The sequence below is a fragment of the Neofelis nebulosa genome, chromosome 15 (assembly GCF_028018385.1).
Source record: "Neofelis nebulosa isolate mNeoNeb1 chromosome 15, mNeoNeb1.pri, whole genome shotgun sequence".
NCBI lineage: Eukaryota > Metazoa > Chordata > Mammalia > Carnivora > Felidae > Neofelis > Neofelis nebulosa.
In genome coordinates, this window is record NC_080796.1 from 46,098,896 (window position 1) to 46,121,957 (window position 23,062).

Here is a 23,062-nt window from a genome sequence, read left to right on the forward strand (position 1 = left end):
TAAATGTTTAGGCTAAATGTCATTTCATATAAATTGGCAATATCATGTTATATTAAGTACTTTGGAACTATAATGCTGTTGCTCTGTATTTTACTTTGGTAATATTTGGTATTATTTAGAAAAGAAGGATGTTGGTGAGTAGTTTTTATTTCTCTTGATTTGTATTACTGATATAATCTACAATACTGGTTTTTTTTCCTGTATGTTGGCTGCTAGTTACTTATTTTCATCTCTCTCTCTTTTTTTTTTTTTTTTTATTGTAGGCTCGTTATAGGAAGGAGCAAACATTGCTCAAGCAATTGCCTTGCATTCCATTGGTAGAAAATTTGTTGAAAGATGGTACAGATGGCTGTGCTTTAGCTGCTCTTATTCATTTTTATTGTCCCGGTGTGGTCAGATTAGAGGGTAAGTGTTCCAGTGAAATATTGCTGGACTACAGAAAGATGGTAACAGGTATTAAGACAACAGTAGCAGTATTTAGTAAGTAATGAAGGCTCTTTAAAGAACCTTCTTACGTATCATCCTGAGGAAGATAGTTGAGTAGGTGTGGTAGTGCTAAGTCTTTTTGTGGAGTGACCACTATGTTTGTATGAGTCTGTAAACCAGATTCCACGTAATTGGGTGTTTGTTCTAAGCCACTAGTTACAAAATGAATATGAAATGTATATTATCAAATTAGCCCCAAGTCATCACCTTGCTCTTTTCCTATTTGAAGATATTTGTTTGAAAGAAACCATGTCTTTGGCCGATAGCCTGTATAATCTGCAGCTGATTCAAGAATTTTGCCAAGAATATTTGAACCAGTGTTGCCATTTTACCCTGGAAGACATGCTGTATGCTGCTTCATCCATAAAGGTAATTTGTTCTTGGGTTTTTTGGGTGTTTTGCTTTAAGTTTTTGGAAAAAAATATAACTAGATATATAAATGGCATAGTAAGGTTAGAAATTAACTGTAATACTAGTCAAAAGAGCTTTTGAAAAAAGTTTTATTTTTCTGCTTATTTTATGTCTCTGTGTGTGTGTGTGTGTGTGTGTGTGTGTGTGTGTGTGTGTGTTTAAATACACTGTTAGCTATAGGTTTCTTTTACAATATAAAGCTAAACTTAAAGTTATAGTACAAAATTGATCTATTGCCCTAATGTTAGCACAACGGAGGATAAGCCACTACATGTTTCTGAGTCTTAGGTAGATGCTAATACAGCATAAAGGAGGGAGCATAAAGGAGGTTCTGGTCACTTTCACCGCTCAACAGGACCATGGAATATGTCCAGAAGAAGGAATCGTTCAGGTCCCAGGACTTGAGACAAAACCTAGGGAAAGAAAGAAGGGAAGGAAATGTGAAAATAGTCTGGAAATGAACCTTTTAAAAAGGACTTCAATTTCATGAGTGTGTGCTTTGCTTCAGAATATCATACACACACTGCCTGTGAGTCTTAGGCCACTGCGCACGGCCATTCTTTCAAGAACTATTTAGTGAGCACCTAGTAGTATTCTGGGTGCTTGGGATAATTAAGTGGACAAAACAAAGATCCCTGTTCCGGTGGAACTTGCTTTGTAGTAGTGAAGAGAGATGTGTGTCAGGCATAACTGCTTCTGAGTGAGTTAAAAAGCAGCCACTTGTCCCAGAATTTCATGATGTGACACAATACCTCATTATTCCCAGCACCCATAGCTACAAAGTTCTTTTATGTCTTTTATAGACCTAAATTGACCACTTCTGTTTCAGGATTTTAGGAATAAATCATCTGATAATAGATTTTTTTAAGTCTGGCTGAGAGGAACAGCTTTTTTATCATTCCAATCACAGTGTCAGCCTTAACAGAAACTGCTAATGGACCCCTCTTACCATAAGATTAGTGCCTTGGGGTTCTTTAAATTTTTTTTTTTTTAATGTTTTATTTATTTTTGAGACAGAGAGAGACAGGGCATGAACGGGGGAGGGGCAGAGAGAGAGGGAGACACAGAATCGGAAACAGGCTCCAGGCTCCGAGCCATCAGCCCAGAGCCCGACACGGGGCTCGAACTCACGGACCGCGAGATCGTGACCTGGCTGAAGTCGGACGCTTAACCGACTGCGCCACCCAGGCGCCCCTTTAAATTCTTATTCTCTGATACCTATTTTTTCTTTCACTCATTTCTGGATCACCACAGGTAGAAGATAGAGCCAATGGTAAAGGCATTTCCAAAATAAGCCACTGTTTGTATTGACCAAAAGTAGTGCCCACTCCCCACTATCTGATGCATCAGAATAAAAATGTTAATTTATCTTGATCAAAATGGAAGTTGGGGAATAACTATTTCCATATATATTTTGTTAATGCCTTTTCTTAAACTTGTCTGTTAAAAAATTTAAATACTACCTCTGTAATCACAAAGAAAAGAAATCATCTCATTAAATACATGGTGACATAAGATCAAGTACATTTGTTTAAGTTGTTTACCTTGGACTGCCGACACATAACATGTAGCCCTGATGTTTAAATCAACTTGGGCATGATCCAGATATAAAGACATTTTCTTACATCAGGCATATTTAAAATATATAACTGACAGATATACCTGGCTAGAATCAAAAAGACAAGAAATAAGTGTTGGAGAGAATGTGGAGGAAATGGAACCCTTGTGCACTGTCGGTGGGAATGCAAATTGCAGCCACAGTGGAAAACAGTATAGAGGTTCCTCAAACAATAGATCTACCATACGATTCAGTAATTCCACTACTGGGTATTTACCCAAAGAAAATGAAAACACTCTGGGGCGCCTGGGTGGCTCAGTCGGTTGAGCATCCGACTTCGGCTCAGGTCATTATCTCACGGTTCATGGGTTTGAGCCCCACATCAGGCTCTGTGCTGACAGCCCAGAGCCTGGAGTCTGCTTCAGATTCTGTGTCTCCCCCTCTCTCTGCCCCTCCCCAGCTCATGTTCTGTCTCTCTCTGTCTCTCGAAAATAAACATTAAAAAAAAAATTGTTAAGGGGCACCTGGGTGGCTCAGTCGGTTGAGCGTCCAACTTCAGCTCAGGTCATGATCTCACAGTTCGTGAGTTCGAGCCCCGTGTCGGGCTCTGTGCTGACAGCTCAGAGCCTGGAGCCTGCTTCGGATTCTGTGTCTCCCTCCCTCTCTGCCCCATCCCCACTCACGCTCTGTCTCTCTCTGTCTTAAAAAAAATTGTTAAAAAAGAAAATGAAAACCCTAATACAAAAAGAAATATGCACCTTATATTTATTGCAGCATTATTTACAATAGCCAAGATATGGAAGCAGCCCAAATGTCTGTCGATAGACGAATGGATAAAGATGAGGTGTGTACACACACACACACACACACACACATACACACACACACGTTACTCAGCCATAAAAATTAATGAGATCTTGCCATGTGCAACAACATGGATAGACCCAGAGGGTATAGTGCTAAATGAAATAAAAAAGAGAAAGACAGGTACCGTATGGCCTCACTCATATGTGGAAGTTAAGAAACAAAACAAATGAACGAAGAAAAAAAGAGACAAAAAACCCCCAGACTCTTAGATACAGAGAACAAACTAGTGGTTGCCAGAGGGAAGGCAGGTGGAAGGATGGGTAAAATAAAGGGGCTTAAAAAAAAAAAAAAGTAACTGCAGAGAAGGCTTTGGTCACTTTCCGTATTCTTTGCTAAATTATTAGAATCACAACTTTGACTTCCATTGAATATTTGAAGACTTCAAACCTTTAAGGGATTGCTTGGTCTGTGATACTGGGCACCTTGTTACTTGGTTAACTTTAATAACAAGTGTTTATGAGAATAAAGGGAGTGAGCACTCTCTTCCCCTCTTGGTGGATGTATAAACTGGTATGGTCCTTTTAGACACCAGTGTGCCATTGTCTAATCAAATTTGAAATGCACAGAAGTCATGTATGAGGATTGTTTATGGTGAATAGTTAGAAACAATTCATCTTAGGAAGGACATAATTAAAATATTTTGTCATATAGCTGAGCTGGTTGAAAGGAAGGAGGTGTAGGTATTTTTTATTGATTCAGAAAGCCCTCCAAGATGTTATTAAAGTACCAAACATAGTATGATGTAATTTATATATTAAAAACAATTTTTTTTGTATTTGTATGCAAATCAATGCATGGAAAAAGGTCAATTAGAAAGATAAACACAAAACTGTTAACAGTGATTTCTTCTGAGTGTGATTAGAATTTAGGGGAGGGGCGCCTGGGTGGCGCAGTCGGTTGGGCGTCCGACTTCGGCCAGGTCACGATCTCGCAGTCCGTGGGTTCGAGCCCCACGTCAGGCTCTGGGCTGATGGCTCGGAGCCTGGAGCCTGTTTCCGATTCTGTGTCTCCCTCTCTCTCTGCCCCTCCCCCGTTCATGCTCTGTCTCTCTCTGTCCCAAAAATAAATAAAAAACGTTGAAAAAAAAAAATTAAAAAAAAAAGAATTTAGGGGAAAGTAGTTAAAGCATACTTTAAATTCTGTGTTTTTTGTATCTTAATTTTTTAGCATTGTTTACATTGTTTAAGAATGTTAATATACAGTTGTCTGTCTTTTTTTTTTTAATTTTTTTTTAACGTTTATTTTACTTTTGAGACAGAGAGAGACAGAGCATGAACGGGAGAGGGTCAGGGAGAGGGAAACACAGAATCTGAAACAGGCTCCAGGCTCTGAGCTGTCAGCACAGAGCCCGACGCGGGGCTCGAACTCACGGGCCGTGAGATCATGACCCGAGCCAAAGTCGGCCGCTTAACCAACTGAGCCACCCAGGCGCCCCTACAGTTGTCTGTCTTAACTAAAAGGAAAGAAAAGCTTTTAAGTGAAATTAATTTGGTATCATGCCTGGAATATGGTAACAGATTTATTGCTGTTTAATTATCATAAATCCAGAAAGAAATGATTTTTTTTAAGCTTTAGTTACTGGGAAAACTGTCTCTTACTATGCTGACATCTTGTGGTCAAACATGGTATCTTCCAAAAAAAATACCAAAGTATTTTTTCCCCTGAGCTTTATTGAATATAATTGACATACAATATTGTATAAGTTTAAAGTGTGCAAAATGATTACCGCTGAAGATTAGTTAACACCTCCACCACGTAACATAATTACCATTTCTTTTTTGTGGTGATCTACTCTTTCAGCAACTTTTGAGTATACAATATAGTATCATTAACTATAATCATTAGATTCCCAGTTATTCACTTAGAGTTGGAAGTTTTTACCCTTTGACCAAAATTTCCCCATTTCCCCAACCACGCAGTCCCTGGTAAATACCACTCTACTCTCTGTTTCTGAGTTCAGGTTTTTTAGATTCTACAGATAAGTGAAATCATACAGAATTTGTCTTTCTTTGTCTGACTTATTTACTTAGCATAATGCCCTCACAGTACACCAGTGTTGTTGCAAATGGCAGGATTTCCTTCTTTCTCATGGCTGAATAATATCCCACTGTATATATGCATCACATTCTCTCTACCTGTTGATCTGATATTGACAGACATTTAGGCTGTTTCCATATATATATATATGTATGTATCTTGGCTATTGTGAATAATGCTGCAATGAACACAGGAATACAGATTTTCTCTTCAAGATCCTGGTTTCCGTTTCTTCAGATAAATACTCAAAAGTAGAATTGCTAGACCCATATGGTAGTTCTGTTTTTAATTTTTTGAGGAATTGCCACACTGCATCCCATAGTGGCTCTACCAGTTTACATTCCCACCAACAATGTACAAGGGTTCCCTTTCCTCCACATCCTTGCCAACACATCCTTGCCAAGATAAGATTATTCTTATCTTTTTGATGATAGCCATTCTAACAAGTGTGAGGTATTTATCTCCTTGTGGCTTTGATTTGCATTTCTCCCATGTCTAGTGATACTGAACACCAGAGTCCTTAAAATATTAATTTCTTATCAATTGACAATTTAGTTGAACACTTAGTGTTTTTCCAAAAGATCTAGACAGCTTTCAGTTAACTATACACTAGTAGAGTGGAACCTAGGACCAAGACTTTAAATATAATTTTGTACTTTGGCTTTAGAAAATACCCTGTGGAGATAAGTGTAAAGAAAAACTGTAGATCATGGTGATCTTATTCCCAGAGATATTGCCTGTCAACAGTTTGGTATTTTGCCAGGTGACCTTTTGTTATATATTTATTCATTCAATAAATATTTATTGGCCATCTATTATGTACCAGGCACTGGTTTTGTTTGTTTATTGGTTTTTATTTGTTTTGTTTTGTTTTGTTTTGTTTTGTTTTGTTTTGTTTTGTTTTGTCTTGTTTTGTTTTGGGGAGAGAGAGCACATGATCAGGGGAAGGGCATGGAGAGAATCCCGAGCAGGCTTCATGCTCAGAGTGAAGCCTGATGTGGGGCTCCATCTCACAACCATGAGATCATGACCTGAGCCAAAATCAAGAGTCCTAAGCCCAACTAGCTGAGCCCCCAGGCGCCCCCCAGGCACTGAACTGAAGATGTAATGATGAACACGAGCTTTGTCCTTCTAGACTTTATAGTCTGATAGTCTGAGGAACCCTGGAAAATACGGTATTAGATGAAGCTGGAGAAATCAAAAAGGGACCCAATCAAGTACCTTCTTAAAGCCCATAACCAGTTTCCCAAGAGCAGTGGAAGTAGAGGAAGGGGTGTTATACTTTGAAAAGTTTGTTTGGCTTAATAGTCAGAAAGCTAGTATATTCTAAACAAGAAGTGGAAACAGTTTGAATCAGAGTAATTATGAATATGGAGAGGAGTAGGTGGATTCCAAAAATATTTAGGATATGCAAAATTTGCAGGCTTTGGTGATGAACTGGATATGTGGAGGGAGAAAGAAGGAGGAATCAAGGAGGACTCCTAGATTTCTGGCTTGCATACTGGGATAGTGATGCCATTCAGTGAGATAAGACTGAAATAAGGTCAGATTTGTGGGGAAGATCACTAGTTCAGTTCTGGATATTTGAGGTGCTTTTGGAATATCCAAGAGAATGCTCTGTAGACCACTGCATATGTAAGTACAGATGGGAGTTATTTGGTAGCTGACGGGCGTGGATGGCAGTTTACAAAGAGGGGAGACATCAGGAATATCAGATGCTGCTGAGAGGTCAAGTAAGATGAAGACTGAAAAATCTGTTTGATTTAGCAACATATGTAAATCATTGGTGACTTGAGCAAATGCTGTTTTGGAGGAATGATGCACCTGAAGGCCAGACTGGAGTGGATTAGGGAGCAGGAAGGATGAAAGGAGATCGTTAGCACAGGCCTACCATAGAGAAGTGTGTGAAGAGGTAAGAAGGTGGGAGTAAGGAAAAACCGGAGAATGGGGAGTTACTGAGTGAAGGTTTTCTTTTGTTTTTCATGTGGGAGATTTGAGCATGTTTAAAAGCCAAGTAGGAAGGATTCAGTTGAGGGGAAGAATAAGAAATATAATTAAGAATGTAAAGTTTCTGAGGCGGTAAGCAGGGATGGGATCCAACTCATAGCCTTAGGGATTATGAGCATTCTCATTTCCTTTCTAAAAATATCAAATTTTAATGACTGCTTAAAATAGTATATATTGTATATGTTTGAATATTCTGGGAATTTATAGTTCAAAGCAAATGCTGAAAGTAGGAAACTTACCAAATTCTCTTCACCAATCATGCCTGATAGGTGCATTCAACCACCTATCTGACAAGACCACTTAAATGTCTAATGAACATCTAAGAGTATTAACTCACAATTCCTTCCACTACCTATTTATCCCAATCTTTCCCATTTCATTAAATGGGAAACTATAAGTTACTGAAGACAAAAACCTAAGTCACCCTTGACTCTTCTCTTTCTCTCACTTCCTACACACATAGTAGCCTTCTGGAACTGTCAGGTAAGAGATGAATATTTGAAAGTCACCAGCTTAAATATGAGAAAACAGAGAATGGATGAACTCTAAATGACAGTATATAGAACTCTGAGGATTATTCATAATTAACAGGTAGGAGAAGGGCAAGGCATTGGAAAACACTGATATTTCCAATGATAATTTTGAAAACTGAAATTTAATATGAAATAAGATCTCATTAAATATTAATCAGTAGTAACAATAAGATGCCAAATACCCACAATTTAAAGGCATACTATTTTAAGTATTATAAAAACAGATTTTGTATAGTGCTATATTTTAAACTTGCCAGATGCCTACAATTAAAATAACTTTTCATGGTTTATAGCTTTCAGGATATATACATCTTAAAATATAAGCTTGTAGTAGAAATGTGCTTTTGAGGACCCTCTTAGTCTTTTCTTGTATTTCTTATAATTTTAAGCTATTTTAAAAATTATTCACGTTTTCAAATATAAATCATAAGAGGCAAATGACCTTGTTAACTTACTATTACCTTTTCAAAGTTAGGTAGATATATTATATAAATAATGTATTTCAAAATGAATAATTTTAACAATCTAGAATCTTTTTGTTATTTAGTACCTGAATTACTGTTGAGTTTAGCATCATCAAGCCAATAGATACCTGATGAAGGTTTGGAGAAATTTCTAGGGATCTGGAAAGAGCTTAATTTTTTTTTTTTTTTTTTTTTTTAAATGATAGACCCTCTTTGGTGTCAAAGGCTGTTTTTCTTTTTACCGACTTTGGATGAAGAGTATCTTACATATTAAAAGTTCTACACAGAGGTATCAATGCCTGCCACATAAATTGGACTGCAATCCTGGAAATATAGAGAAAAGCAGCAAAGAGGTTTTGAATAGCTGTGATAAATTTTACCTAAAAGTGTTAATACTCTGTCCCAGATTTAATAACCTAGAGTAAATATAGTCCAATGATGAATGAGATTTAAACCTGTGTTTTAATAAGTAAAACAGAATAAATTATATTTATCGTTACTTTCTTGGTCAAGTTTTACTTATTTTTTTTCTGATTTTCTTAACTCTCTTATGTAGAGTAATTATTTGGTGTTCATGGCAGAACTCTTCTGGTGGTTTGAAGTTGTGAAGCCATCATTTGTTCAGCCTCGTGTTGTTCGTCCACAAGGAGGTAGTAAGTGTTGCTGTAAACAAACAAAGTTTATATAACCTCACCTGGTTATTCTATTTGAGAGAATCCTATTATTGTTATAAAACAGCTAAATTCTCTGAGATACAGGTGATTTAGGAGAGAACGGCTCTGAATTTGAAGCCTTGTGTGGTGGAACTTTTAACTTCAGCTGTTTGCCTACTTCTTGTTGTATCTTTTATCGCCACCTCTAGCTTTTATTCCCCGTTAGATTCTGAATTTTTAATATTGTTCCCTAGAATCCACTTAAATGATGGCTTGGTTTTAATCTAGAATTTGAATTTACCATTAAACCATAAAAAGGTTTATATATATATTATATATAAAGCCTGGTATGTTTTATGATTATTACAGTATCACGATGTATTGATTGCACATAAGGAAACTAATACGGAATAAGAGGGTCACTGTAAAGATCCCTAGAAATAAAGAACAAAAAAAATCATTTTTCTAAACAAACAGATTTTCCATTGGCTTCCATTATGAAACCAGAGGTTTATTTCTATTGGGAAAAAAGAATCCTAAATTATAAGTTTAGTTCCACTAAAGAATTTTCTTCCAGGGATGCCTGGGTGGTGTCTGACTTCAGTTCAGGTCATGATCTTCCAATTCATGAATTCGAGCCCCCTGTCAGGCTCTGTGCTCACAGCTCAGAGCCTAGAGCCTGCTTCACATTCTGTCTCCCTCTCTCTCTCTGCCCTTGCCCCCTGCTTGTGCTCGTCTCTCTGTCTCTCAAAAATACATAAACAAAAAACAAATAAACAAAAAGAACTTTCTTCCAGCATAACTATGGGACCAGTTCTTTCTGCTGCCAGTGGGTGTCCTGCCAAACACAAAACATGATTACTGTGCATCCCAGCTACCTAGCTGCTTTCCTTGGCTCCAGATTTTGGTATTTTTCTCGCCATTACCTTGTTTTCTTCCCTGTCTCCTCCCTTCTAAGAAAATTAAAAGAAGGAGATCAAGAAGAAGGAAAAAAGATGTAGTCAAAGGAGAGGCATGTAACTCTAGTGAGTAGAATGAGCTTGCTTCCAGCTTTCCATCTCAGGCAAAATTCTGTGAAATACGCAATAAAAAGAGTATTTCATCTGTTCCATCTCTAAGCTGCTTAAGGCAGACTCTGAATATTAAGCCATCCTGTATCAAAGAATACCTACAGATAAGCTGAGATCTTCCCTAAGGCCATGAAGTGAAGTCAGGTGTCTTTAGTAATTATCATAACCAATATTTGTACAACTTTTTACAATTAATATAGAATTTTCACATACACTGCTTTCTGTGATTTTTTTTTTAATGTTTTTTTTTTATTTTTGAGAGAGCACGCACAAGCAGGGGAGGGTCAGAGAGAGAGAGGGAGACACAGAATCCAAAGCCGGCTCCAGGCTTTAGGCAGTTGGTGCAGAGCCCAATGTGGGGCTCGAACTCACGAAATGTGAGATCATGACATTAAAGTGAACCGAAGTCATACTCAACCAACTGAGCCACCCAGGCCTGCGCCCCTGCTTTCTGTGATTTTTTATCTGTGAAGCCCACTATTCAAAATACTCAACAGCTATTACATTAGGTTTCAAAGGCAAAAAGTAAATGGAGTCTTCCCCCGAGTTATTTACAAAAATGTAAACTCTACCAATGGGTTTAATTATTGACCAGTGAAATTCTGTCTCCTGATTACCAAAATACCAGCTATTTCATAAAGGGACAAAAATGACTGTATGTAACAGATTCTATAAGAGCTTCTGCAAAATTAGACATTCAGATTTATTTTTTAAATATCTGTATTTATTTTATGTTAGGCCTCTTCCCTGCCCTACCCCCATCAGTTAGCCTTAATCAAGTGAATTTTTTTAAGCCAGAACAGTTTAGGAAGAGTTTTAAAATTTACCTTTGAAAATTATTTAAGAAGAAAATTTTAAATAAAGAAAAATTGGGATTAATTCATGAAATAATGTTGGAACATGCTAAGTACATAATTTTGAGGCTTTTATCTTTCGTTGTAGCTGAACCTGTGAACGATATGCCTTCAGTTCCTGTCTTGAATGCTGCCAAAACAAACATTGTGGACGGTTCGTGTAGTTCTGACTTCACTTCAAGGTAGATTCCAGAGTGACTTTATTTTCACTATTTCCATTCTACTTGCTAATGAAATAAAAATAAAATTTTGTTACTTTTTAAAATTTCAGTTGCACTTTGAAATAAGTTTTAATTAATTTACGGTATTATAGCCTGTTTTAACTTAAATGTAATTGAAATTTACACAGAAATGGGTGTTTCTTTTTTTTTTTTTTTTTTTTTTCAACGCTTTTTATTTATTTTTTGGGACAGAGAGAGACAGAGCATGAACGGGGGAGGGACAGAGAGAGAGGGAGACACAGAATCGGAAACAGGCTCCAGGCTCCGAGCCATCAGCCCAGGGCCTGACGCGGGGCTCGAACTCACAGGCCGTGAGATCGTGACCTGGCTGAAGTCGGACGCTTAACCGACTGCGCCACCCAGGCGCCCCAGAAATGGGTGTTTCTTAAATAGGTTTTTATGAATCACACTGAAAAGTGGGAGAATACATTCTGAGTTCAGATAACCAGCTTAAAACCATACTTTCGCTGTAGAACTTGTTTATAATTGAGAACTGCTTAAATGTAGGCAACTTTTAGGCCTCGGGGAAATTTTAAAATTCTGTTTGTATTTAAAACTTTTTAATGATTTTTAAAAATCTTTGACATTAATTTTCTCTCTTGTTTTCTTTGCTGGTTACTATAGCTAATCAAAGATCACAATAAAATGTTTACTGTATTACTATCAGGATAATCCTGATTTCTGACCCAAACATGTGGTAAAGACATTAGTTTGTTTAAAAATGTTTTTCAGCAGATCCTATAAGTAGTTTTTTATGTGTATTTATCAGAACCTAACATTTATATTGACTTTGGACTCCCTAATTTATCTGATTTTTTAAAGTTTTAAATCGATGTATTTTGTGGTGTTTTAGAAATTCAAGCAAATCCATTAAAATACATTTTAAAAATGATGAGCAAGACATTGAAAATACTTTATGAATTCTTGGCTTAATGTAAAAATATGAGCTTGTACTGAGCTGTCACCCACTGCTCACACTTAACACTCTCTCAAGTGGGTGTAAATGAGTGTGAAACTGGGACCTTGACAGAACCCTCAGAATACCCTCATCCCTTTGTGAGGGCTTCTTACCTCTGAACTGGCTGATGTCTGTGAAGTACTTCCTACAAATTAAGAAAGCATTTTCCTTCCCTTACCCTCTGATTTACTACTATGAATTGTCTTACTACTCCCATTAAGTTTTCTATTCTGTAACTATGCCTGAGATTTTCCAGAAAGAGGTTAAGATATTGCTGATCTAGGAGCTTTTCTATGTTTTTTCCCATGGGAAACATTTTTCTACGCGTTAATTTCCTCATTGTTTTTCTGGGTTGGTTACATAGTGACATTTCCTTTGTTTGAAAATTTAGAAGGCATTCAGTATTCTAGGTTCTAACTCTTGTAGTATTAAATCTTTAAAATCTTTACGGGGTGCCTGGGTGGCTCAGTCAGTTGAGCATCTGAGGTCGGCTTAGGTCATGATCTCACGGTTTGTGAGTTTGAGCCCCGTGTCAGGCTTCATGCTGACGGCACCAAGCCTGCTTGGGATTCATTCACTCACTCTCTCTCTCTCTCTCTCTTCCTCTCTCCCTGCCCCTTTCCTACTCTCTCTCTCTCTCTCTCAAAAAAAATAATAAACATTAAAAAAATAAAATCTCTAAAACTTACCACTTCAAGACTCAATTACCCCATAATTATTATTTCTAGGAATCTGAGTTGGACACTTTTCCAGGGACATTTCTGACCCTGGAAAATGTCTTAAGGCCCTCTTGAAAATTCTCTTTTCTGTTTCTCAGATTAGCTGAGTGGCTACCCTTACTCATTTTTCCTACAGATGGATATCTAAATTCTTTTCCTTGAAGAGATACTGTGTAGCTGTCAGTCTAGGATCCTAGTAATCCTCTCATTTCCGAAAGTCTCCATGTGGTCCACTGGAGTTCTCCCATTGTAGAATTTTTCCAGAAGGAGGGGCGCCTGGGTGGCTCAGTTGGTTGAGTGTTTGACTCTTGATTTCAGCTCAGGTCATGATCCCAGAGTCGTGGCATAGAACCCATGTTGCTTAAGATTCTCTCTCTCTCTCTCTCTCTCTCTCTCTCTCTCTCTCTCTCTCTCTCTCTCTCTCATTCACTCACTCAACTCACTCTGCCCCTCTCCCCTGCCTGTACACTCGCTCACTGTCTCTCTAAAAAAAATAAAAATAAACCGCTTTTCAGGAAGGAGTCAAGTTTCGACACTTTCTGAGAATAATGCAGTCACATGTACAAACACGATTGCCTCTAAATAATGAAGTTATGAGGGGGAAAAAAAAACAAAGGAAGACAGAAAGAGCAAAAGACATTTGTAGCAGCTACTCCACACACTTGGCTACTAAGTTGCTCAGCAGTTACACCAGATAAAAATTCTCTATGCAGATGTGGAAGTGAAACAATAGGAATTTAAAATGCTTTAGCCATTATTTGGAGAAGAGAGTGAATATATTTTAATTACTAACTTGTATATTCAGGATTAGCCTCCCATCATAGATGTAAGGGAGCGTAGAAACTGGGTGATTTTAGAGGCAGGGTTAACAAACAAACATGACAGGGGGCAATTGAGTATTCCCTGATAGTCCCTAACAAACGATCACAGACAAAACTGAGAGAAAATATGGTCTGCAGTTCAGGGAGGAAAGGCACAGGGAAGCAGATAAACATCTGCTTTGGAGAGAACAAAGGCATGCAAGTTCGTCAGGTGTTGTTGCCTTTAGTGAGCTTTTGCTCATTTGAGCATTCATTGTTGTTTACTTTTGAACTTTTTGGTTGACTAGTGCATCTTCTTAGTTTACAGTAGCCAAAAGATAATGTGATTTGAGGGATCTACAGAGTCACTACATACAACCTGTTCTCCAATTTATTCTCAACTCATTGGGGGTGGTTAACTTGTGCACTTGACTACATGGTAGGCTACGACACACTTGAAACTGGGCGAAAAATTCAGGCCAAATTTCATTATTAATTGGAGAACTAGACTACCTAATCCCCTGCGTTAGTTTGAATAGGGTGGAAATAAACAGGAAGAAATAACAGGAAAGCTTCATATCTTTATAGGAATTGAAGTCTTCAAGGTGCAGCTCGCGATATTGATTTTGATGTAATTGTTAGAGATGTACAGACAGAGGTATGTGAGCAGGGAGGCTTCCAGGATCTTTTGCAAGGGTTTTTATTACACCTGTATTTTCAAGAGATTTAAATTTGACCAAGATATTTCAAACTGATGGATGACTTTCATTTAACTTCTTCATTTCTCGGTTTTTCTATTTGTAAAATGAAAATAATATGCCATATTTCACCTCACAAGGACACTGAGGTGTGTATGAAAATATTTCAGGCTCTTTGACTAAAAGACATAAAATATAGATACATATATGCACTGCTATTTTTGGTTTAAACAATATATGGTTTTCTTAATTTTTTTAATTTAGGATAAAGAATCAGAGGTGATAATGTTTCTAATTTCAGCCATTTTATGGAAAGTTTATATAAAAGAACTAAAACATGTTAAAACATTTTTAATTTATTTTACATTGCAGTGGGGAAGGAGCTGCATTTACACACTCTCATCATCATTTGCCTTCTAGACATTCACACCCCCAAGCTCATTCTTCAGCCTCAGGTAATATTTTTGAAAAAGCCTTGGTTAACTGGGAAATGATTGAGAATAAATGTAAATAAAAATATCCAGTCTTTTTTTTTTTTTTTGAAGTGTTACATACACACAAATAGGTTGATCTGTTTCTCTGTACTTGCTTTTCTTTTTTTTTCTTTTACATCCAAATTACTTAGCATATACTGTAACAATGATTTCAGGAGTATATTCCTTAGTGCCCCTTACCCATTTAGCCCATCCCCCCTCCCACACCCCCTCCAGTAACCTTCAGTTTGTTCTCCATATTTATGAGTCTCTTATGCTTTGTCCCCCTCCCTGTTTTTATATTATTTTTGTTTCCCTTTCCTTATGTTCATCTGTTTTGTCTCTTAAAGTCCTCATATGAGTGAAGTCATATGATATTTGTCTTTCTCTGACTAATTTTACTTAGCATAATACCATCCAGTTCCATCCACGTAGTTGCAAATGGCAAGATTTCATTCTTTTTGATTGCCAATACTCCATTGTGTATATATGTGTGTGTGTGTGTGTGTGTGTGTGTGTGTGTATACACACATACCACATCTTCTTTATCCGTTCATCCATCGATGGACATTTGGACTCTTTCCATACTTTGGCTATTGTTGATAGTGCTGCTATAAACATGGGGGTGCATGTATCCCTTCAAAACAGCACACCTGTATCCCTTGGATGTACTTGCTTTTCTTAATAAAATGATATCTGCTTCTCCATATATAACTACTTACTTTTTAGTGCTATTAATCTGCAAATATTTGAAATCTGTTAAGTTGCTGTAAGTTAAAATTTTTTACATACTTTCAATGACTTTTTCTTTTTTGCATTTGAAGGAGGAATTAGAAGGTCTTCATCTATGTCCTATGTTGATGGTTTCATAGGGACGTGGCCCAAAGAGAAAAGGTAAACAGAGGGAATTATTTTTAGTATATTCACATTATCAACAAGTGCAGTTTTTTGAATTGCTATATTGTATACCTGCAACTAATGTAACATTGTCAACTATACTTCAGTAATTAAAAAAAGAGAAAGAAATGCTAATTCTGTTGATAGCTGTTGTTGATAGCCAAGTTGCAGTAGACTTTTAATTAGTACCTAACTTTGAAAAGGGCAATACAGGCAAATGGGGCTAAATTTGTTAAAGGTCGCCTGGTAGCCCTATGCTTACCTTGAGGACAATAGGATTATGAGAAATGGGAAAAGAAAGAAAGTATCATTTCAAATAATTATTAAAGGATTATCAAATCATTTCCGGGAGTGTTTAAGGATTTTCTCTTTCAATGTTTTTTTTAGATCATCAGTGCATGGAGTTTCGTTTGATATTTCTTTTGATAAAGAAAATACTGTACACAGATCCACTCCAAACCGAGGAATCACTCGTTCTATTAGTAATGAAGGACTTACTCTGAACAATAATCGTGTATCTAAAAATATTAGGAAAAATTTGTCCTTCAAGCCAGTAAATGGAGAAGAGGAAGCAGAAAGCATTGAAGAAGAACTTAATACAGACTCTCACAGTGACCTCAAATCTTACATGCCCTTTAATACAAATGAACTAAATTCTAATGAGAATATTCATTATAAGCTTCCAAATGGAGCTTTACAAAACAGAGTACTTCTGGATGAGTTTGGCAATCAGATTGAGACACCAAGCATTGAAGAAGCATTACAAATAATTCATGATACTGAAAAATCTCCCCATACATCTCAGCCAGATCAGATTGCTAATGGCTTCTTTCTTCATAACCAGGAAATGAGTATCCTAAATTCAAACATCAAGCTAAATCAGTCTAGTCCTGATAACATAACTGATACAAAAGGTGCCTTGAGTCCCATAACTGACAATACTGAAGTAGACACTGGAATTCATGTTCCTTCAGAAGACATCCCTGAAACTATGGATGAAGATTCTTCTTTGAGAGATTATACTGTAAGCTTAGACTCTGACATGGACGATGCCTCTAAATTTCTTCAGGATTATGATATTCGAACCTGCAACCCCAGAGAAGCTTTGAGTCCTTGTCCAAGTACTGTAAGTACCAAGTCTCAGCCAGGGAGCAGTGCTTCTTCTAGTTCTGGAGTTAAAATGACCAGCTTTGCAGAACAGAAATTCAGGAAACTGAACCATACTGATGGGAAAAGTAGCGGAAGCAGTTCTCAGAAAACTACACCAGAGGGCTCTGAACTTAATATCCCTCACGTGGTTGCTTGGGGACAAATCCCAGAAGAAACAGGCCTTCCACAAGGACGGGACACTACCCAGCTGTTGGCCTCTGAAATGGTGCATCTCAGGATGAAACTTGAAGAAAAGAGACGTGCTATAGAAGCCCAGAAGAAGAAAATGGAAGCCGCTTTTACTAAACAGAGGCAGAAAATGGGAAGGACAGCATTTCTTACTGTTGTGAAAAAGAAAGGGGAAGGGATTTCCCCTCTTCGAGAGGAAGCAGCCGGTGCAGAAGATGAGAAAGTATATACTGATCGAGCAAAAGAAAAGGATTTGCAAAAGGCTAATGGACAGAGGAGTAAGTCTCTGGCAGATATCAAAGAAAGCATGGAGAATCCTCAAGCCAAATGGCTAAAGTCTCCAACCACACCCGTTGATCCAGAGAAGCAGTGGAACCTGGCAAGCCCCTCAGAGGAAACTTTAAACGAAGGAGAGATCTTAGAATATACAAAGTCCATTGAAAAGTTAAATTCATCTCTGCATTTCCTACAACAAGAAATGCAGCGCTTGTCCCTTCAGCAGGAGATGTTAATGCAGATGAGGGAGCAACAGTCCTGGGTGATTTCACCTCCTCAACCCTCTCCACAAAAACAGATTCGAGATTTTAAACCCTCCAGGCAGGCGGGCCTGTCGTCAACCATCGCACCCTTTTCGTCAGACTCCCCCCGTCCTACCCACCCATCTCCACAGTCTTCCAACAGGAAGAGCACATCTTTTTCTGTTAAGAATCAAAGGACTCCTAGGCCAAATGAATTAAAAATAACACCTTTGAATCGAACACTGACGCCCCCTCGGTCTGTGGATAGTCTTCCTCGGTTACGGAGGTTTTCACCAAGTCAAGTTCCTATTCAGACTAGGTCGTTTGTGTGTTTTGGGGATGATGGAGAACCTCAGTTAAAGGAATCCAAACCTAAGGAAGAAGTTAAAAAGGAGGAATTGGAACCCAGAGGGACTTTGGGAGAGCATGTACATAACCCAGAAGAAAAGGAGATCAAGCCTCTTGAGTCCACAGTTTCTGAAGTCCTGTCGCAGCCTATCACAGAGACAGTACGTCTGACACCAAATGAGGACCAGCTGAACCAACCCTCAGAGCCTCCTCCTAAACCTGTTTTCCCACCTGCTGCTCCGAAAAATGTTAATCTGATTGAAGTTTCCCTCTCAGATCTGAAACCTCCTGAAAAGACTGATGTATCCGTTGAAAAATATGATGGAGAAAGTGATAAGGAACAATTTGATGATGACCAGAAAGTATGCTGTGGGTTCTTTTTTAAGGTAATACTAATCTTCCCAGTTTTAGGTATTATCATTAGATGGGTGTAGCTTTTTTAGTTGTAGCCCCTTTTGTTACAAGCTGCCATTAACCCTGAAATACACTTTGGTGCTCCCCTTGGTGGACCATAGTAACATTAAAGCACAGCGAACAGGCCTCCTTTCACCACAGCCACCAGACGTGTGTAGATACACTGTTCTTGCTCTACTGCCTCTCTTGCTCACTTTCACAAAAGCCTTTTAAAAAATGTTCAGCTATTTGGATTTCTTCAAAGATTGCCAGTTTGTGAAAAGCACATAACTTGGCATTGTATGTAAGCGTATTTTAGGTTTTGTTTTTTTCTTAATTTTCAACATCTTTCCTTATGTTTGTTTCTTAAAAATCTAAAAAAAAAAAAAAAAAAAAAAAGATTTTAAATTGAAACAGCAAATCCTACTGGAATAAGAACCCAAGAATATTGAAGTGATTACAACTGCTAATTCTACTTTTGGTTATTTAATATTGGAAATTTGTAACTTATTTTAAAGTTGATCTCGGTGATTGCCCTTTATGCCTCTTTTAATGTTTAGAAATTTGAACATGAGTCATATTTTGTCTCTTAACCATGTAAAATGACTATTTTTTAGTAGAATACGACTATAGACATGATTGGATACAGTTTACTAATTTTGGAGACCCTTGTTACCTCTGTTCCTTGGAGAGAAAGGAACACAGAGGGGAGGAAATGCTTTAGTGTCCAACGGGCAAGCACATCTACACCTTCATTTCCATTCCATCATTTATGTGATAGAACTGTGTAGGTAATTTTTTGGTGCTTTTACTCGAGTTTTCTTTGTTGAGTATATATTTTAAGCAAAATTTTAATGCAGTTTTTTTTTTAAAGATTTTTAAGTAATCACGCCCAACGTGGGACTGCTCAAACTCACTACCCTGAGATCAAGAGTCACATGCCCTTCTGACTGAGCCAGCCAGGCGCCCCAATTTTAATGCAATTTTAAAAACTGAGGGGAAACTCCCTACTTTTAAGTTATTTATTAGGGTCCAAAAAAATCTTGTCTTTACTTCCTTTTTATGGTTGTTCTTTGTGAATTTAATAGGTTTTGAAAACATGTAATTAAGTAAGTTTAATTCATTTCTTCCTCCATAATTTCTGCAATGTGTCCATGTATGGTGGGGTTGGAATAGGAATAGTTCATATTTTCAGTTATAAATGTGACCACAATTGAAAATAAGAATACAGGTGCCTACAACATTTCATGTTTTTCAATGAATTCCTACTTAGGATGATCAAAAAGCAGAAAATGATATGGCAATGAAACGGGCAGCTTTGTTGGAGAAGCGACTACGGAGGGAGAAGGAGACTCAGCTTCGGAAGCAGCAGCTGGAAGCGGAAATGGAGCATAAGAAAGAAGAGACAAGGTAATAGACAACTGAATTAATGCTGATTTCTGGTGCTTTCTTTTCCTGAAGTATTGGTTGCTTGTACATTTTTATCCTCAGTTTGAGGCATTTCAAAGTAAAGTTCTCCAGAAACGTTGGTTTAAAATAACTTCACTGGTTTTGTTTTTTGTTTTTTTTTGCAGTGCACTGCATTTTTGGGCCTGCTTCTTCTTTTTTTTTTTTTTTATTTTTATTTTTATTTATTTTTTTTTATTACACACAAACATATTTTTTTTAAAGCAGTCATTTACTAATGGTATGTTTATTTTAACATTCTAAATGATCTCAAGCATATTTTAACCAAACCATTTTTTCCCAAGGTGCTGAAATATAATAATTCTCCCTTCTCACACCACATACTCTCCAGTGTCTGGTTTCTTTAGTATGAAGAATAAGAAGTTTAACCATTTGGTTTCTTAGGCGTAAAACTGAGGAAGAGCGCCAGAAGAAGGAAGACGAGAGAGCACGCAGGGAATTTATCAGACAAGAATATATGAGGCGAAAACAACTGAAGCTGATGGAAGACATGGATACAGTAATTAAACCCCGTCCTCAAATAGCAAAACAAAAAAAACAGCGTCCCAAATCTATTCACAGAGACCATATCGAATCTCCCAAAACACCAATAAAAGGTCCTCCAGGTAACACAGCTTACCATGAAGAGTCTGTTCATAAAAAAAACACCAGCCTGCTCTGTCATACTAACTCAACTGTGCCTTGGTATGCTAAATTGGATCCGTTATTTGAGATGATGCATGCTCCTTATTTGGAAAACCAAAATGAGCAAAGCAAATGAGCACATTAATGACTTGATGTGTTATGTGTGCATGCATATATTCAATAGAACACATGTGAATGCTGAAACATGCAATTTAAATACTAACCTAGTAGGGAACTCTGCCCTCAGATATAATCTCTCTGAATTATTAACTACCCTCTCTATACTCGTACATTTAAGGATCAACATTGTGTGCATGGAAATATGTAGAAACACACTAGTACAATAAGGAATATAAAAACAAGAGTTCATGAGTCCCTCCTTTAAGACAGAAATGGTCAAACGTCCAAATCTATAATTTTTGAAACTTAGAGGATGTGTCTTTTCTTAAAATTTAACATGCATAGACATTTAAAAAAATTTGCATTAAAACTAAACACCGTGGAGAATTTTAGAGTATTCCCATAGTGATTCTAAAACTGAGGGAAAATAACAACATAACATTGACTGTTTAAAGAGACCTCTTTTGTTAACTTTTTTCTTATGATTAAAGTATCAATGTATATTACCACTTTCCTTGTGGAATAAATCCTAACAACAGTTAGTTTTACTGTTATTTCTTAAAAGCTAATTTTATTTATTGCTAATTTTATTTATTTTTTAATGTTTATTTATTTATTTTGAGAGAGAGTGCATGTGCACATAAGCAGGAGGGTTGGGCAGAGAGAGAATCCCAAGCAGGCTCCACATGGTCAGCTCAGAGCCCAAGGCAGGGCTCGATCTCACAAACTGGGAGATCACGACCTGAGCTGAAATCAAGAGTCAGATGCTTAACTGACTGAGCCACCCAGGTGCCCCAGTTCATTGCTAATTTTAATTGTGTGCGTGCTAATTTAATATAAATTGTGTATATATGCATGCAAGCATATTATGTGTTTAGATTAAAAGAGAAAAAAAACTATAGAAGCTCAATTTTCATATGCTGGTGTTCTCTAATGAACAGACTCTTTTCTAGCTGCTCCTTTTAAATTTCTAATTTTGTTTTTATTCAGGATCACGAATTTATCGTGTTTTTTCAGTCTCTAGCCTTTCTTTGGCATCACTGAACACAGGTGATAACGAGAGTGTGCATTCAGGCAAGAGGACACCAAGGTAAATCCGTAATGTGAACATTTTTCATAGAAAGAATATGTTCCCCACAGTTATGTTGTATTTTATAATGAATGAATCATAGCACAAATCTTTATAGTTTTGCTGACTGGGACTATTTGTGTTTCCGTTAAAAGAAATTTACATATAAAGAGGTCTATTCATATTTGACTGTTTTTTATCTTTTAGAATTTTAGTTCCTGACATTGATAAGGTACTTTTTATAAACTGTAAAACATTAACAGTAATTGCTGATATGGTTGTGATAAAATCAGTGTGCAGAAATAGTACATGTTTTATGTAAGTGCCAGCCTCTTTAGTTTATTTCCCATGCAATATAGTTTTTTCCCCTTAGAATATTTCCGAAGTAGGTTGCCTGACTTAGGAAAGATCTCTTTTGTATTACTGTCTCTGTCGGATATAGATTAGAAATGAAAGGTCATATCTTACTACGTTATACTATAATACCCATATATAAAGAGAGTGTTTGTAGTGACAGGCATCAGCGTTGAGTTTTAATCTTTGCATTACCATCCTAAGCCAGTAACTGCCAATTTTCATACGGAAAACACTCATCCTTTCCATCAGCAAGGACTTACGGAGTGCCTGCTGTGTCCAGACACTTGGATGTATAGCTATGAGTAAGACAGTTACAGCATCTTTTGACTTGTAAGCTTCCAGGGTGATTTGGGTTGGCACTGTCACATATACCCTTCTGGCCCCCAAATGTTCTTCTTTTGTTTGAGACATAAAAAATATTTTATTTACCATTTAGATCCGAGTCTGTAGAAGGCTTCTTGTCTCCAAGTCGTTGTGGCAGTCGAAATGGGGAAAAGGACTGGGAAAATGCATCAACAACTTCTTCAGTGGCTTCTGGAACAGAATACACAGGTTAGTGTTTGTCCATTTTTAGGGAGACATTTTAATTTAACACAGTCATGAGAATAAATACAGGCTATACTACCGTTTCATGGGCTCATCTCTTGGTCTAGACATGGGAAAGTATGATCAAGAACACTGAGTGCAGATGGTCCCTTTCAGGGAGTTCAGTTTCAATGATACAGTTGCACTTAGGGAGGTAGTGACTTGTCCCAGATGAATTGAGATCAATTTCTAAACAAAATTAGCAATAACATTTACACCTCATCCGTCTACTTCTTTAAAATGCTGGCCATTTCTGTGTTGTGGTTTGGGTCTGAAGAAGTTTGAGAGAGGTTCTATTCAGCAATACATAGGTCCTAAGTACCAAGAAAAGGCTAGAATCCACAAAGGCCTCTCTAACATCGGGATTTCAGGTATCTAGAGTTGTGCATCTTTAAAACATATTAAGGGGGGGTGGGGCACCTGGCTGGCTCAGTCGGTAGAGCATGTGACTCTTGATCTAGGGGTTGTGAGTTTGAGCCCCAAATTGGGCGTAGAGCCTACTAAAAACAAAAAGTACTAAGGGGCTCTAAAAGATAA

At 37.3% G+C, this 23,062-nt stretch overlaps 1 protein-coding gene and 1 long non-coding RNA gene across 9 annotated transcripts in view; one reads left to right on the plus strand and one right to left on the minus strand.

The window, feature by feature from the left end:
• CAMSAP2 (calmodulin regulated spectrin associated protein family member 2) overlaps positions 1-23,062 on the plus strand; it is a 116,876-nt gene that overhangs the window by 88,731 nt on the left and 5,083 nt on the right. For 3 of the 8 annotated variants that reach the window (XM_058701628.1, XM_058701632.1, XM_058701636.1), the window contains 11 exons: positions 264-405; positions 716-855; positions 8,920-9,016; positions 11,029-11,122; positions 14,709-14,791; positions 15,634-15,703; positions 16,094-18,296; positions 19,577-19,713; positions 20,155-20,375; positions 21,505-21,604; positions 22,377-22,492. In XM_058701628.1, coding sequence (XP_058557611.1) covers positions 264-405; positions 716-855; positions 8,920-9,016; positions 11,029-11,122; positions 14,709-14,791; positions 15,634-15,703; positions 16,094-18,296; positions 19,577-19,713; positions 20,155-20,375; positions 21,505-21,604; positions 22,377-22,492 — 3,403 coding nt within the window. The remainder of the gene's footprint in view (positions 1-263; positions 406-715; positions 856-8,919; positions 9,017-11,028; positions 11,123-14,708; positions 14,792-15,633; positions 15,704-16,093; positions 18,297-19,576; positions 19,714-20,154; positions 20,376-21,504; positions 21,605-22,376; positions 22,493-23,062) is intronic. The other 5 variants (XM_058701629.1, XM_058701634.1, XM_058701631.1 and 2 more) reach the window with 3 other exon arrangements.
• On the minus strand, positions 356-22,485 carry LOC131496237 (uncharacterized). Its single transcript, XR_009254392.1, has 2 exons — positions 22,370-22,485; positions 356-1,310 (listed from the first exon to the last, which is right to left on the minus strand). It is a non-coding gene; the product is annotated as an uncharacterized LOC131496237 (long non-coding RNA).